The 14,967-nt window shown below is 47.4% G+C and overlaps 1 protein-coding gene across 1 annotated transcript in view; it reads right to left on the bottom strand.

The window, feature by feature from the left end:
- LOC118889935 (neurexin-3) overlaps positions 1-12,140 on the bottom strand; it is a 745,585-nt gene extending 733,445 nt beyond the window's left edge. The window contains exon 1 of the mRNA XM_036842062.1: positions 11,432-12,140. Within this exon, the coding sequence (XP_036697957.1) occupies positions 11,432-12,140 (709 nt within the window). The remainder of the gene's footprint in view (positions 1-11,431) is intronic.
- Positions 12,141-14,967: the final 2,827 nt, after the last annotated feature.

The following is a 14,967-nucleotide window of genomic DNA, read 5'->3' as shown; positions in this document are numbered from 1 at the left end:
AGATACCAGAGACATGCCATTTAGCATACAAGCCTGGAGCATTAATTAACAAAGGGAAACAGAGTCTTCCCATGGTTTCATGTCTTACAGGTCTCAAAGAGAGTTCCTCCTCACATACACTCCTGCAAAAGGAATCAGGAAACCCAGCTGAGCTACTGCAACTTGCATTAAGGTTGTGAAAGCCAAACAGAGCCACGAGACACATTAAAACGTAGCCACTGGTTATATATTCTACGCAAGGAAAAAATAGCTCCAATCTGCATTAACACAAGGCTGAAAACAACATCAGGATGAGCAAACAACAAAGTTCCCACAGCAACTAAAACCCAATCATCTTCTTCCCACGTGGCAATTACCACATGACTATGTGAGATGGTCATGCCCATTTCCCTGCACGGGCATATGCAGTACAAAGAACCCAGCTAGACAATGGGACTGCACAGTAGAAGTCAGTGACTCTGAGTATATTTTAATGCTTGGACTCAAAAGGATGGCTGTGGGCTTTGCTCTTAAAAGTAAACTATTTTAAACCATGAATTATGAGACAAATTCTCCTTTCTTTGCTGCAGTGTCAGTAAAATGACTGTCAATGGGGAGGTGGCTGAGAGCCAAGAATAGCCTCATCCCCGTTAGGGTGCAGGAGGGCATTTGCTTGGCGGGTTTCCAGTCCATGCCAACGTGGGAGCAACATCTTCTAGCCCTGCCTAATCCTCTCCCTGGGAGACTTCTTCCCAACAGTGCCAAAAACATGGGATACCCAAGGCAACCTGGCAGAGTAGGAAGCATTTTTGAATAGGGCATATGCTTCCAAGGCCAGTTGCCAGGAATAGCTACTCAATACTTCTTCATCTCATACCCTTATCTTTTTTTAAAGCATCATACTAGGCTTTTTAGCAAAATCTTGATGTCTGTTGGGGTGTCTGACCCTGGCTGCCACGATGGACTTGTAAAGCAAGTCCAATCCAATTCCATTTTCCTCTACTCCATAGCATTCTAGAACTTCTCATCTTATATCTTATTGCCATTAGAGATTTCCAGGGGGCGCCTTGGAAATTCAGAGATGCTGAAAAGCTGGCTGAATATGGAGGAAGATGGGACGTCTTAGGGGGATGAAATGAGGCACAGATAATAGAGCCAGAGATGGGGCTAACCATGAATCTTTCAGAAGCTCCCCAGGAACAAAATGACTGGAGCATGAATCACCTGCTTACATCAGAATCTCTTCCCACATCAATCTCTCCCATGTTGTTTAAGATTAATCAGAAGCAGTCAATTCTAAATAACTCAGTGGTGTGTATACTGTTAGTGCTATATTAGAGAATCCCTTATGAATTTTACTTTGCACAAGGGTTCATTCCTACAAAGCATCATCCAGAAATGTTATGACCTACCCACCCCCCTCACCCACATGGCCCATCGCAAAGGTCAGATTGCTTTAATCAGAATGAGGACCAGTGAGGAAGTGTCTGAGAAGCAGACCTTGGCCTCATGTAGGAAGAGCTCCCTGATACTCAGTATAATCAGAGATACATCAGGATGCCTTGAAAAGTGCCAAGCCCCTGCCACTGCAGTTGACTAGGGGTTTTTTGGGGGGTGGGGTGGGGGCAGAGATATCTTATACAGTGGAGAAGAGGATGGGAAATGAATAGTTAGACCCAATGACCTTTAAAGTCCCCTCCAGTAATGTACAGCATGGTGACTATATTACTGATAATACTGTATTGCATGTTTAAAAGTTGCTAAGAGAACTGATCTTAAAAGGTCTCATCACAAGGAAAGAAATTCTGTAACTATGTATGGTGATGGACGTTAACTAGCCTTATTGTGGTGATCATTTTGCAATATATACAAATATCGAATTTGTATATTATGCTATACACCTGAAACTAATATGTCAATTATGCCTCAGTTTTTTAAAAAAGGCCCCTCCAAACATATTATCCCATGATTCTTAACATGCACCTTGGTTTTCAGTGCATTACACAAGCAAAGCCATGGCTAGAAGGTGATATAAATGTCTTACTGTCCTCTACATGGGTCACAGGACCTGTGCTTCATCCCTCACAGGGGATTTCTCCCACAGCACCAGAGTCCCCCCGCATTTCAGTGTGTCTCCTTAAAAGAAGAACTCACAGCACATTGCCTCAGCCTAAACTCCAGCCTTGTCTTTCCTGACCTAGATCAAGCAAATATGCTAGGGGATGATCATTAGTCTTTCAGAATCCTAAGGGTGAGGGGCCTAACACCCTCAGGCCCACTCTTCCTCATTCCCTCAGCCCTCCAAGGCTAACCACGTGAGACAGGACCCCTTCTGGAGAGGAAAGAAGCCCGAGAGAATGAGAGGAAGGCAGAGACCGTGAGTGTTTGGTGAGCCCTCTCCCACTGTTTGAATCACAGAGAAGTGATTTCAGCCTTGCTCATCCCTCCTTGCAATGGGGTACTCATTTTTATTTGAAAGCAACGTATTGAGTATACAAGCTGTACACTCTCTTACTGCACTTTTTCTATTCCAGTCATAGCTGGAGGAGAGGTTATAGAATTGCCTGGAATGCCCTGCCTGCCAGAGTGGAAACACCAGCCCTAACACTGCCAACAACCATGGGACTATCAAGACGCTGGCCCCTAAGGACTTTGCACCAGCAAACAGGACCACTTCAGGAGAACCAAGTCCACAGGCGAGAGGCCAAAATGTCAGAAAAGGGTTGGATGCGTACAGTCTCATGGAGAAACTTGAAGGAAAAGCTCCCCAGAGCCGTCTCCTTAGGTGCAAAGATACCGAACTTAAATAAGAGCCTCGGTAAAACCGAAAGGATCTTAAATGCATTTCACAGCTTAAACCAGGAGTTCCTGTTGCCTACAGCTTGTGTCCCTGCCTTTCTGTCATCCCCACCCTCTTTGGGACCTTGCACACCCTTCCAGAGAACCGCATTTCCCCCTTGAAGAGCTGAGAGCATTCATAATTTTTAGGCCCACATGCAAAGTAAGTTTTATCACAGAGTGGAGCTGGGTAGTTTGTCTGGATGAGTATGAGATCAATTTGTTTTGAAAAGCTACTGGTACTAGTTCCTGGATATTAAAAAAAAAAAAATTTTTTTTTAACTTTGTAAAATACATTATGTAGGAATATTGTGGACAGCAGTGGAGGTTTGAGAGCGGATATAGATGATGACACATTTAAAGGGGCCCCATATTGCTTTTATTTTATTTTTAATTAATTAATCATTTATTTATTTTTGGCTGTGTTGGGTCTTCATTGCTGCGCACGGGCTTTCTCTAGTTGCAGCGAGTGGAGGCTACTCTTCATTGCGATGCGCGGGCCTCTCATTGTGGTGGCTTCTCTTGTTGCAGAGCACGGACTCTAGGTGCGCAGGCTTCAGTAGTTGTGGCCCGCGGGCTCTAGAGCGCAGGCTCAGTAGTTGTGGCGCACGGGCTTAGCTGCTCCGTGGCACGTGGGATCTTCCCAGACTAGGGCTCGAACCTGTGTCCCCTGCATTGGCAGGAGGATTCTTAACCACTGCACCAGCAGGGAAGCCCCCATATTGCTTTTAAATAGGTCACCCAAAGACATCAGTTTTTGGAGAACAACACCTGTAATGACAACCCACTGGCACTGTCAGTTCCCACATAGATCACGGAGACAGGCCTGTAGAGCCACGCTTTGTCCCTCTCCTCTGTCATCCACAGCCTGTCACCTGTAACACAGCCCCTCAGTGAGCCACGGCAAACCAAGCATCCCAACTTCAGCTGGGAAACCTCAGGAGGGACCAGGATGCTCCTTCTGTTTAAACAGCAGCCGCGTCCTCTAAATCTACAGCAAACATTTCTAAACACGTCCTCGTTACCCACTGTATACCCTAGATGGCCCCCACTCCCACCACACCTCCGCAAACAATATCCCTGCATGCCTTCATCCTCCCACACTCCCTCTCCATGGCTCTTCCTGCCCTGTTGGTCATGAAGTGAAGCGAAATGCGTCTGTGATGAAGGGTCATCGGTCACTGGGGAATCACTCATACACCCAGAGCAACATTGCTGTCACTGGGCAGCAACAAGCCGTCTTAACAGAGGCAGAGCCACAGAGGTGGGGACCAGAAGCTTATGATACTGGGGATTCCTTAAGAAAAAAATCACCAGTACAGTGTTAGGCATGGGGCCTTGAAGGGGCCCATGCAAGTGAAGATACACGAAAGGTTTAGTTTTGTGGCAAATCCACCTCTGTACTAATCTCCCTCCCACACACACAAAGGAAAAGAGAAGAATAAACAGAGAGAAAGGGAGTTTGGTTTTGTTATCTGGGAAGAGAGTCAGCAGGAGAGCAAGAAGTGTGAAAGATTAATCCAGGAGCTCCACCTTTTACCACCAACCCTGGGTGGGCTGCTGGACACTTCCTGGTACCTGGGAAACTAAAGGTAAGTCTGAAGAGGTCGTGCTGTCCGGCAATGCTCCAGTGTAGGGGAGCCGTGCTCCAACTCCCTCGGGACCCCCAGGTCCATTCTCAGGCACTTCATTTCAAACCAGGGTCTTGAGGGTGGGAGTTGAATACTCATTCATTCATTCATTCTCTCTCATTCTCTCATATCCTCTCTTTCTCTCTGGCTGCGAGGAGCAAGGCTCCTGGGACTGGCCAAGCTGATAACCTCCTGCACCAGGAGTTTGACATTTTGCTTATCACCAGCAACCAGGGAGGCAATGAATGCTCCATTTCACGATGGAGACACAGGCCGTTTGTGTTAATGAAGGGAGCCTAGGAGCAGAAATAAAATGCCATGTTGAGGATCTGGGCTCTCGGGTCCCAGAGCCACCTGCCAAATAGGCAGCGTCCAAGCTTGCCCTCATGCTGTCTACCCACAAGTCCAATGGCACCTTGAGTCTGGGTCTCCTCACTTATTCAGTGGGATGGTAAGGCCTGTCCTACCTACCTCATCGGGATGCTGTGGGGACCAGAACATCACAGTTGCAGGCAACACACGGTCCAAAGGGCACAACCATTGTCAGTGACCCCATGCTCTTAGGCAGGGGCAAAATGGTGATGGGATTGGATTCTATACTTTCCTGAAATTCCCCTCCTTTTCTCTCTGCCACTTCTCAAACTGGGATGAAGGAAAATGGCAGAGGTGGGGGTAGTCAAAGGGTTTCTATGAAACCAAATCGACACATAATTTGTTCTTACACCCACCCGGCGGCTAACAGCCCAGAGTCAGGACTCATTCTCTCCCAGAGACTATGCTGATAATTTTATACATTTGATCTCATTTCATGCTCTCAACAACTCCCTAACGTATGACTTCTCGTTATCCCTGCTTTGCTGCAAGGCAGGATAGCACAGTGGTTAAGCGTGTGGGCTCTAAAGCCAGACTGTTTAGATACAAACTCCAGCCCTGCCTCTTCTGAGCTGTGTGACCTTGGGGGAGTTATTTACCCTTTGTCCCTCAGCTTCCTTATGTACAAAATTAGAATAATAATAGTGTGTCAAGAGTGGTTCTGAGTGTTACAAGGGCTAATACAGAGCAGGAATGGAGTGAGTGCCCCGTGACTGTTAGCTGCGATTATTATTATTCTTGTTGTTATTATTACTGTTAGCTGCTATTATTATTATTATCCTTGTTGTTATTATTACTGATGAGGATGCTGAAGCTTCCAAAACCTTCTCCAAAGACAGACAACGTGTAAGTGGACAAGCCTAGATTTAAGTCCAGATCTTTTTCACTCCAGAAGCCATGTTCTTAACCACCAAACCTCGTTCAAGTTTTAAATTTCTCTGCTCCTCAGTTTCCTCATCTGTAAAATAGGGCTAGTTAATGATATCAACTGCACAGGAGTGCTGTGAGGATTAGATGAGACAATGCACCTAGGATGTCAGGCACATGGTGGTACTCAATAATAGTAATAATAACATCATTATTATTTTTGTCTAAGAAGGGTACCTGACCTTCAGAGCCCTGCCTCAAAGCCTCTCTCACTCCACTTCCACCTCTGGGGCCTCACTGTTCTGGACTCACAACAGAGCCAGTGACTCCAGGGCAATAGGAGTCATCATCGGGGAGGGCATGTTAGTTCCATCCCCCAAGCACAGCCCACACCCCACCTCTTCTGCCCTGTGACGGAGGGAGAATACCTAGCTGAGGGCAGCTGCTCCAGGAACTGGAAACCTCTCCGGGACAGCCTGCAAAGAGAGATAGGGGACTTGATGATTAGCCCCCCAGCGCTGGGCCTGTGGTGTCTCATTACCAAATGCAAATGCAAGTTCACTGCTACTGGAAGGGTTCTGGCAGAATGCCTGCCCGACCCTCAACGCTGCTGAATATGGACCGAAGCATTACCCAAGGCCCACCTCCTTTGCAGCCAGCAGCTGGTGTGCAGGCTATGCGAAGGGAGAAGGCTGCTCTCACCCCACTGAAGGGGGGACTAGGAAGAAGGGTCTTATTTCTTTAAAGGAGGCAGAGATGCTATTGTGGAGGGGGAGGGGGGGCAGTAAAAAAAATTGCTCTTCCCTCGCAGTTAAAAGAGGGATAATTGGAGCAAGTGGCAGGCGGCTGCCCTGCCATTTAGCATACAGCATACCCAGGAAATCTCACTGGGTAATCAGAAGCAGAGGAGGAGAAAGGAGCAATCAGACCCCTATTCAGGCTCGTTTAGCGACAGCCCCCGCTGGCTGGCTGACTGGCTGGGCCGGTGGAGAGCTGGGCTGGTCCTAAAGCCCGAATACCAGGTGGGAAATCAAATCTCAGAAGCAGCCGTCCTCCCTGCTTCTGTGCTTCTGTCTCTCCACACCAGGGGGAAGGATTCTGAAAGGAGCTAGCCTTTACTCCTGATTACTTACTACTCCCTGCCCCCCTCCTAGGCCATTCAGGGTTGACTTAGATTAGGAACAAAGGCACGTTTGTATTCTGGCGGGAGGTGCAAGGGGGAGGCGGAGGCGGAGGGGAAATGATTGTATTTTTACGCAAGTGCCCAAAACAGGAGGATCCAGCTGGGGCAATCATCGGTACCTTAACTATAGCATCAATGTCTTTGGCTCTTGGTAAAGCCTCAGGGGTAAGCACCTTCTCTTGGAATACCTTTCTGTCCTAGTTCTGGCTTTGAGAAATGGGGGAAGAGAGGCAAGATTCTCAGTAAAAAGAAAACGAATTGAAATTCACTTTCAGGAAGGCATACCAAGGCTATGCAGTCGTGTTGAGCCATCAATCAAACCAAGCTGAGTAGGATGTCAGCTTCAGATAGCAGGAGGGATGGGGGATGGGAGGCCAGTGGGTATCACACAACAGCCTGCTTGTAATAAGACTGGCCCCTATCACCCACACCCACAACTGTACTTCACTGCAGGATCCCAACACCTGAAAACTTAACAGCTGAGACTCAAAACAAGCAGCTTTTGGTCTGGGCACCTGCCCAAGTCAGCAGGAAAAGATAGCAGACAATGAACCAACTTTTTTTTTTGCCAGCTGAAGAGGACCTCATGTCTCTTCACTGAATTAACCTAAAAACATGGACATACAAATGATATGTGACATAGGTAGACCCGTGTATTAAGATTTGAGAGTAGAGATCAACCTGTGAAAGCTTCCCCATCTTTCCTTGGCTCCACCCCACCTGCAACAGGCTGACTTCATGCTAAATGAACTCTTTAGAGAAACTGGTACTGAAATTTAGACACCTTGGCGGTGAATCAATTCTTCATGGCTATAAGATTGTTGAGAAATTGCACATTCATAACTAAGGATGTTTTAAAAATAAACAATCAAGCTTAAACTCATTTCAAGGTAATGACAAACTCCCAATGACCCATGAGGGGGCTGCTCTCTGGAGGGCGCTAGGGGTACCTCTTTATTGCCCAGAGAGCTTCAGGGATGCCCAAAACAGGACAGACTGGACTAAACAGAAAAAGCCAGGTGAATATGATCCACCGCAGCTGGACTATATTCCAAACCAGATATGCATCATTTTAAAGTCGTTTAAAAGATTAAAAGTCAACTGGAACAAATCTGAAGTTGAGAACCCAAACATTTTATTTATAAACATCACACCTAGAAGTAAAAATCTGGGACCGCTTCTCCCTCCATCGTGTGCCAGAATGTTCAATGTGACCATTAATTGGTTTGGGAGTCTTGGAATGAAGTTTTCCCAAGTAGGCTGTATGGAGTTCAGTCTGCAGCCAGAGCTAATAGCCTTTTGCCTCAGGAAACAGAAGATACTGTGTCCATAGCTCTTCCCCCAACTCTCCCACAGCAACTATTTCTGGTGTCTTGTGGGTCTTCCGGAGAAAAGATACCCAATGAGGGATCAAAATAGCCCAAAGCAAATAGAAGAGATGGGCCCATCTGCGCGTTCTTCCTGGGGTGCAGCAGGGGGACATTTTGGAGCCACTGAGGCATGGAAAGCCAGACAGGCCGAGCGAACATCAATACTGCCAGCATGCTATAAGCTAATGGACCGCAGAGAGCGCCTCCAACAGGCCCCGACCACATCCATCTGAAACTGCAGGAGCCTTCCCAGCTCTTCCTGCTCTTGAACTGCTAAAGCATGAAGCCCTCACACAATCAAATGGCACAGCCCATCCTGCAAAGTGGGACAATCAGATGCCTGGTACACAGGACCCGCTGCTGGGGCTAAGTCCCCTGGATTCAGTTCTGTGACATTTGCAATTTAAAATGGGGGAGAGAGGAGGGAATAGATGCATCCTCACTACCCACTTTACACTATCTTTAGGAAAATGGGAAGGCATTTATTTAGGCTATTTATCTTGTGTTATGCAGATCTGCTTGACCCTTAGCAGCTGTGATTTTTTTCCCCTTCATATTTTACAGGTGAGTTTTCCCTGCTTACTCTAAAAATTAACTGTGTGTGGAGAGAACGGGTATTTTCTAAAAGCCTGAAATGCATTTTTGTGATTGATTAGACGTAATGACAATTACCAGGATCAACAGGCTTCAAGTCACCAACAATAAATTCTGGTATCTGCCCCAACATCCATCCTCACCTCAAACTTTGCACTGCTCCAAACCAACCGAGTGTTAGTTACTACACAGTTTATTTGCTGTATTATGTATCCAGAGAATAATGAAATATGTTGTGTGTTTGCCTTCTACAGACAGAGGTGTCAGTCCATAGCCACGAGATGATCTGAACCCTATAGAAAGAACTATTATTAAAATATACCTATTGTATTTAGCTGTTAAAAAATTGACTGCCTATCATCTGCTCTGAAGAGATTCCTCTGGAGACCTCAAACACACACACACACACACACACACACACACACACACACACACACACCCGAACCAAAGGGGAAAAAAAAAGAGAGAGAAAAGAAATTGTATACATATACAGTATAGAGATTCTTCCTGCAGAAAAGTGCTGATCCAGACCTGCCCGAGGAAATGAGTTCTTTTTATACACAAAAAATGCAATCAGGGATAATCAGCAAGTTAACAACACACTTGCAAACACCCTGGTCCCTAGAAAGGAAGAATGCCGGCTTCCAAGGCAAATTCTGAGAACAGAACAGATCCTTTGGGCGGAGGAGAAAACAAGTGATCATGTCAGCATCTTCAGGCAGAACTTTTTCCAAAGCCAAGAAGCTTTGGAACTGCAGTCAGCTCCAGGAGGGACCTGCTTGTGATAAGTGCTTCAGTAACCACAGTCCCAAAGTGCCTTTGTGGGTTGGTGTTGCCTCTACCCCTCCTCCCCATCCCTTCTTCCAGTGGGTTCAGTGGGGAAAAACAGAAGCCAAAAAAGGATGAGATGCATGTCTTGCATCTCCCTCTCCTGCAGCCCACCCACAGGAAGGGAGGTATGATGACCAGCCCAAAAAAGGAAAGAAGCACTCGAGGTAGCCCATAGTTGACCTACAAGGAGTCTCCCAACAAGATCCCCAAAGTGTCCTAGTATCCAGCATGTATCACCTGTGAAATAAACTTTGTTTTCATTTTTTAAAAAAATTTGTAATACCTACTAGTTGCTAAAATTCATATCAACCACAACCTGCTTTAGGGATTAGGCAGTTCTGGGAAAGTTTGAGGAACACCTGCAGACACTGTTTTTAATTACAAATCCCAAGGCAGTGGCGCATCACCTGAATGAAGAGATCATGGGAGTCAGCACTAAGACACTCACCTGGCCGCACCTACCTGACTTCCCTTGACCTGTTGGTTTCCAACTTTAGCTGCACAATGGAATCACCTGGGGAGCTTTAAAAATATACAAATGCTTGAACCCCGCCCCCTAGAGATTCTGATTGAATTGGTCTGTGGTGTGGCCTGAGAGTCTTTTAATTCCCCCAGGTGATCCTAACGGGCTACCAAGGCTGAGAGCCACATTCCACCACTTCTATGAAGAGACCAGCATGGGATGATGGTGACACAAACATCTCTAAACAAATAGAGGGCTTAACGCAAAAAGGAGAGGAGGAAATGTAACTTCCTTGCCTCTTCCTCATCCCAACCTCCCAACACACATACCCATATGGTCACTTTGTCACTTCAACAGGTATTGAAATCTAGGACTTTAGTGAGTCCAGGAATCTGGAATCTAAGTATTTGTCAAAGTAAAGTCTAGACCACTTTTCTCCTAATCCCAAATAGTAAGAATTTGGTGAAAAAGGTGAGGGCAGCCTAAGTCCCTGGGCATAAATCCCTCCTTCCCTCTCCCTGGGAAGCTGTAGTTGAACTTGGGAGGTTCTCCAAGGCCATGCTGAGTATTGCCAGCTCCCCTGGGGGCTTGGCTGGACATGTTCCTGTCTGTGCCTTCTTGCACCAGGAGAGGAGAGGACAGGAAAGAGGAACCACACATGGAAAATCCTAGTACTGGAACAAGGAGGCAAGAAGTCCCATCCCCAGATGCCCTGTCCGCCTGGTAGACACCTTCCGTAAGATTGCAGGAGGAGGGGCACAGCTGAAGGGCTGGATTTACAGCAGGGCCAAGTGTGGACCTGCAGTCCATCTGCCCTCATTTTTCTCTGCACAGGCATCCCTTATGTTAGGGGCAATAAGGAAGAAGTGATGGGGAGTTTCTCGTCTATCCCCAAGGGCCCAATTCTCAAGGGATCAGGAGAGACAGAGATAACCACTTTGCCCATTTCTATCTGACTTCTCACCTTGGGCTCATCCTGCTAAGCTGCACTGTGGTGGAAGGAACTCAGCTAGGACACACATCCTGTAGTCTACTCTATCTTGCTTTTTGAGTACAGCCAAATATTTGCGTAAGGAGCCCATGGTTGAGTAGTCAGGATTCTCTGCTGCTGAGTTCTGATGGATTTTCCATTGAGAGCAAGCAAAGGATTTCTACCACCTCCTCAGGGAAAGGGACGCAATAATCTGACATGCAGCTAAAGATGCACTTCAATGACAGAGCTGGTTTCCGTCAGGGGTCTTGGTCCTTACCCAACCCAGCGGGTGGGCCTCTAGCGATAGAGGGATAGGGAAGAGGGCCTTACCTTCTGAGCAGAGCTTGCCACCATAGCCGGTGGTAGAACAGTCACAGGTGGGGTGGCCATCCAGGAGAAAGCAGATCCCACCATTTTCACAGGGACGCTCACCGCAGGGTCCCTCGGCATCCAACTGGACCCCCTGGCTCCCCAGGAGCTGAGGCTCTGAGTTGCCATACTTGAGGTCCAGGATTAATCCCTTGAAGCCGGCCATGGCCTGTACTCCATCAAGGGTCAGGGCAGAAGGTCGTATGTCTGCGGGGACTCCGCCGAGGAACAAGTCACTGACCACATCCATGTAGGGCCGCTGGGGCTGCAGCTCCCCAGACTGGCCCTCACCATCAAGCACCAGCACAGTACGCAGGCGGTCACGGCTCACCATGAGAAAGTGCCAGCTGCTGTCGTTCACCTGTTTGCTGGACAGCACGGCGGTCTCGGCACAGTCCATGCTGAAGCGGAGCTGCACGTGGCCATCCACCAGGGACAGGCAGAGGAAGTCACAAACGCCGCCGTCATCCAGGTAGAGGAGCAGCCCCGTGGAAACATTGGTCTTGAACTGGAAGCTCAGGTCACTGCGCGTGCTGGCATCCCAGCGGAGGTAGCGTGCCCACTGGTTAGGAAGGCCCATGAACTCAAGGCCCAGGCAGAGCCCCAGCAGGGACCCCAGCAGGACGCTCACCTTCAGGGTGAAGAAAACCGAGTGCACGGTGAAGCTCATCGTGGCTGCCGGGATCAAGCCCCGGAGGGGCAGACAGGCGGGGAGCAGCCCTCGGGGGAATATCCCCCTTTGCAGTGGAAGGGAGAGAGCAAGAGGAGATGGGTGGGGGACAGAGAACACACCAGGGGAAGGAGGCACACGCACAAAGATCAAGAGGCGGAGGAGGGAGGAAAGTGAACAAGACAGCCGCAGATGGGCACACGAGCGAGAAATTCAATAAAGAGGGGAAAGACAGGGCAGCAGTAGAGGAGGACAATCAGGTGGAGAAAGTGAGGGTGCAGAGTGAGAAGCAAAGTGCCTTTCTCTGAGAAAAGATCTCAGCTATCCATGTGGATCCGGAGGCCTTGATTCAAGGAGGAGAAAGTGCACGGCGGGTGGAAGCCTTCAACAATGCCGTCCTCCCAACGGACCCCCAAACACCCCAGCCAGGGAGGCCGGGGAGAGGGCTGGGGTCAGGGGGGCCGTGATGGAGGAGGAGCAAGCAGTGAGGTGAGTCAGGTGAAAGGTAGAAACAGGCCGAGGAACAGTCCTGAAGGTCTACCTCCTAGCAGCAGGGGGCTGCGGGGAAGGGAGCAGCCGGAAGCTGAGTGTTCAGGCAGAGCAGGGCCCGGGGCAGAGCGGAAGCAGGCTCAGGCTTCATGGTGCAGGCCAGAGGCAGTCCTGCCCATAACCTGCCTCCCAGGACTCCGGAGAAAAGACCTGCAGGATGAAGGGGAGGGTGGGGGAGAAGGAAACAAAGATTAGGGCCACGTGTCAGGAAAAGACTGCATCCCATTTCACAAATATTGATGGAGTGCTGACTGCGAGCCAGGCTATTCTCATGATTCCCACAGTGCTTGGTGCTTCAGACAGAAGGGAGGGCCCAGGTTCTTCCAGAGCCGCATCAGGACCCCAAGCTCAGTTCCTAATGATGCACTCAGTTCTTCCGTGTGCAAAAATAGTATAAAACCCCCAAAGCCATATCAGTACATCTTTACGATATTCATATCACAGGTTCACCTAGACAAAATTTATTTTTAAGATAAGTGCTAACATTTTATACACTCAAATACACACATACAATTTTAACTCGTTTACCTATTAAAAGACATGAACATGAAAATGACATTTTTTTTTTTAGATTCTTCTTTTTCAATTTGACAACCGAGTGTTTGGTGTAGGCACCCTAAGACAGACCCTCACCTTTAAATTTTTGAGAGAAATATTGATAGGAATCAGTGAAAATAAATTAGAAGGTGAGTAATGAGCACAAACACTCATCTCTTAACTAAACATTGGGGGAAAAGGTCTTATTGAAAAAAATATGTGCTTAGAGCCTTAAAAAAAATAAGGCTGAGTGAATCCTAGTTCTTGTATGTGGAACTTTGAGAAAATGTCTTAATCTATTTGAGTTTCTATTTTCTCATTTATAAAGTAGAGAAAATAAAAGACTTTTTCCAAGGTTGGAGAGAAGGTTCAATGAGATCATGTATTGGAAGATTCTAGTATGAGGCTACATACATAGTAGGTGAACAATAAACACTACCTTCTTTCCTTCCTTATTTCTAGGTAGGAAGGGACGAGAAGAAGTGTCTGTACGTGTGAGTGTGCATATGTCTGTGAAGTGGGGATAGCATATGAAAACACATTTTTTTAATTAAAAAAACTGCAGAATGGACAACAAATGAACAGTTAAGGAATGTCACAGACCTAGAGCATATCATGCGTCTTTTATACTGATTGGAAATGCACCAGCACCCAGTCAAGGCGGTGATCTGGTTTCTGAAAGCAGACTCTGGCCACATAGCTGAGTGGAGACTTCTGTGTTCACATGAGAGCAATGAGTGCAATTTCCAAGAGCTACGCAAGTTGCTGCCTATTAATAGGCATGTTTGATAATTCACCATGGTCTCTGTCAGACCACTGTCCACTATTTTTATGATGACCACATTAGCAAAGCTAGCTATTACTCCTGCTTTGAAGAGGAAAACACTGTCCCTTAAGCAGGAACAAACACCTATTTCCCCTGAACAAGCAAGTACAACCAAAAAGAGGCTGATTAAATCCATCATAAGGAAAGCATCTGTTGTATAAAAGGTCTTTTCCATGCAGTGTTTTCCAAAGTGTGGCATGGGCACCTCCAGGGGGGCAAGGGATGCTTACTAGAACATGGGCACAGCAGTGTGGAGGTGCCAACTCATGCGGAATGTGAGAACCAACTATTAAAATTTCAGAACTTTTTGAGCTGGTTGATGACACTTTGGTAGCATGAAATCAACTATGCTAGGAATATTTACACCACGGAAATAGGCAAACATCACAAATCAGAGTCTGAGAAGATGAGATTTAAGGAAAGTCTTCAAAGAGGGTGAGAGAATTAGCCACATAAATATCTGGGAAGAATGTTCCAGAAGTAATAGTCAGGGCAAAGGCCTTAAGCCTGGAGCAGGCTGGTATGTTTGAAGAACAGCAAGGAGGCTGGTGCTATTGGAGTGGAGTGAGTGGAAGACATGAAGCCAGAGGTGGGTATCAGGCAGCTAGAGAATAAGTGATGACCTAGTCTCGAAGAACGTGATCGTTGTACGAGGCGAGTTATGCCAAGCAAGGCAAAAGGCAACATCCCAGGGGAGAAAGGAGATGCTTGTCCCCAAAGAGGGCTTCTTCTGGTCCTAACATCTGCCACGTCTACATATTTTTTTCATCAAAGTTTTGAAAAGGGGCCACTTTCAGGGAATGTGCTCCGAGGACAGCAGCTCCCCTGTCCCCTCCCCCTATCCTGCATCTGATTTAGAAGAGTGGGGAGCAAGGCAGGCGTGAGCACGAAGCACAAGCCTCTCCAAAGGAGTAT

This window comes from Balaenoptera musculus, chromosome 2 (genome assembly GCF_009873245.2).
Source record: "Balaenoptera musculus isolate JJ_BM4_2016_0621 chromosome 2, mBalMus1.pri.v3, whole genome shotgun sequence".
NCBI classification, from domain to species: Eukaryota; Metazoa; Chordata; class Mammalia; order Artiodactyla; family Balaenopteridae; genus Balaenoptera; species Balaenoptera musculus.
The sequence above is the reverse complement of the archived record's forward strand: the minus strand, read 5'-3'. Positions and strand labels throughout refer to the sequence as shown.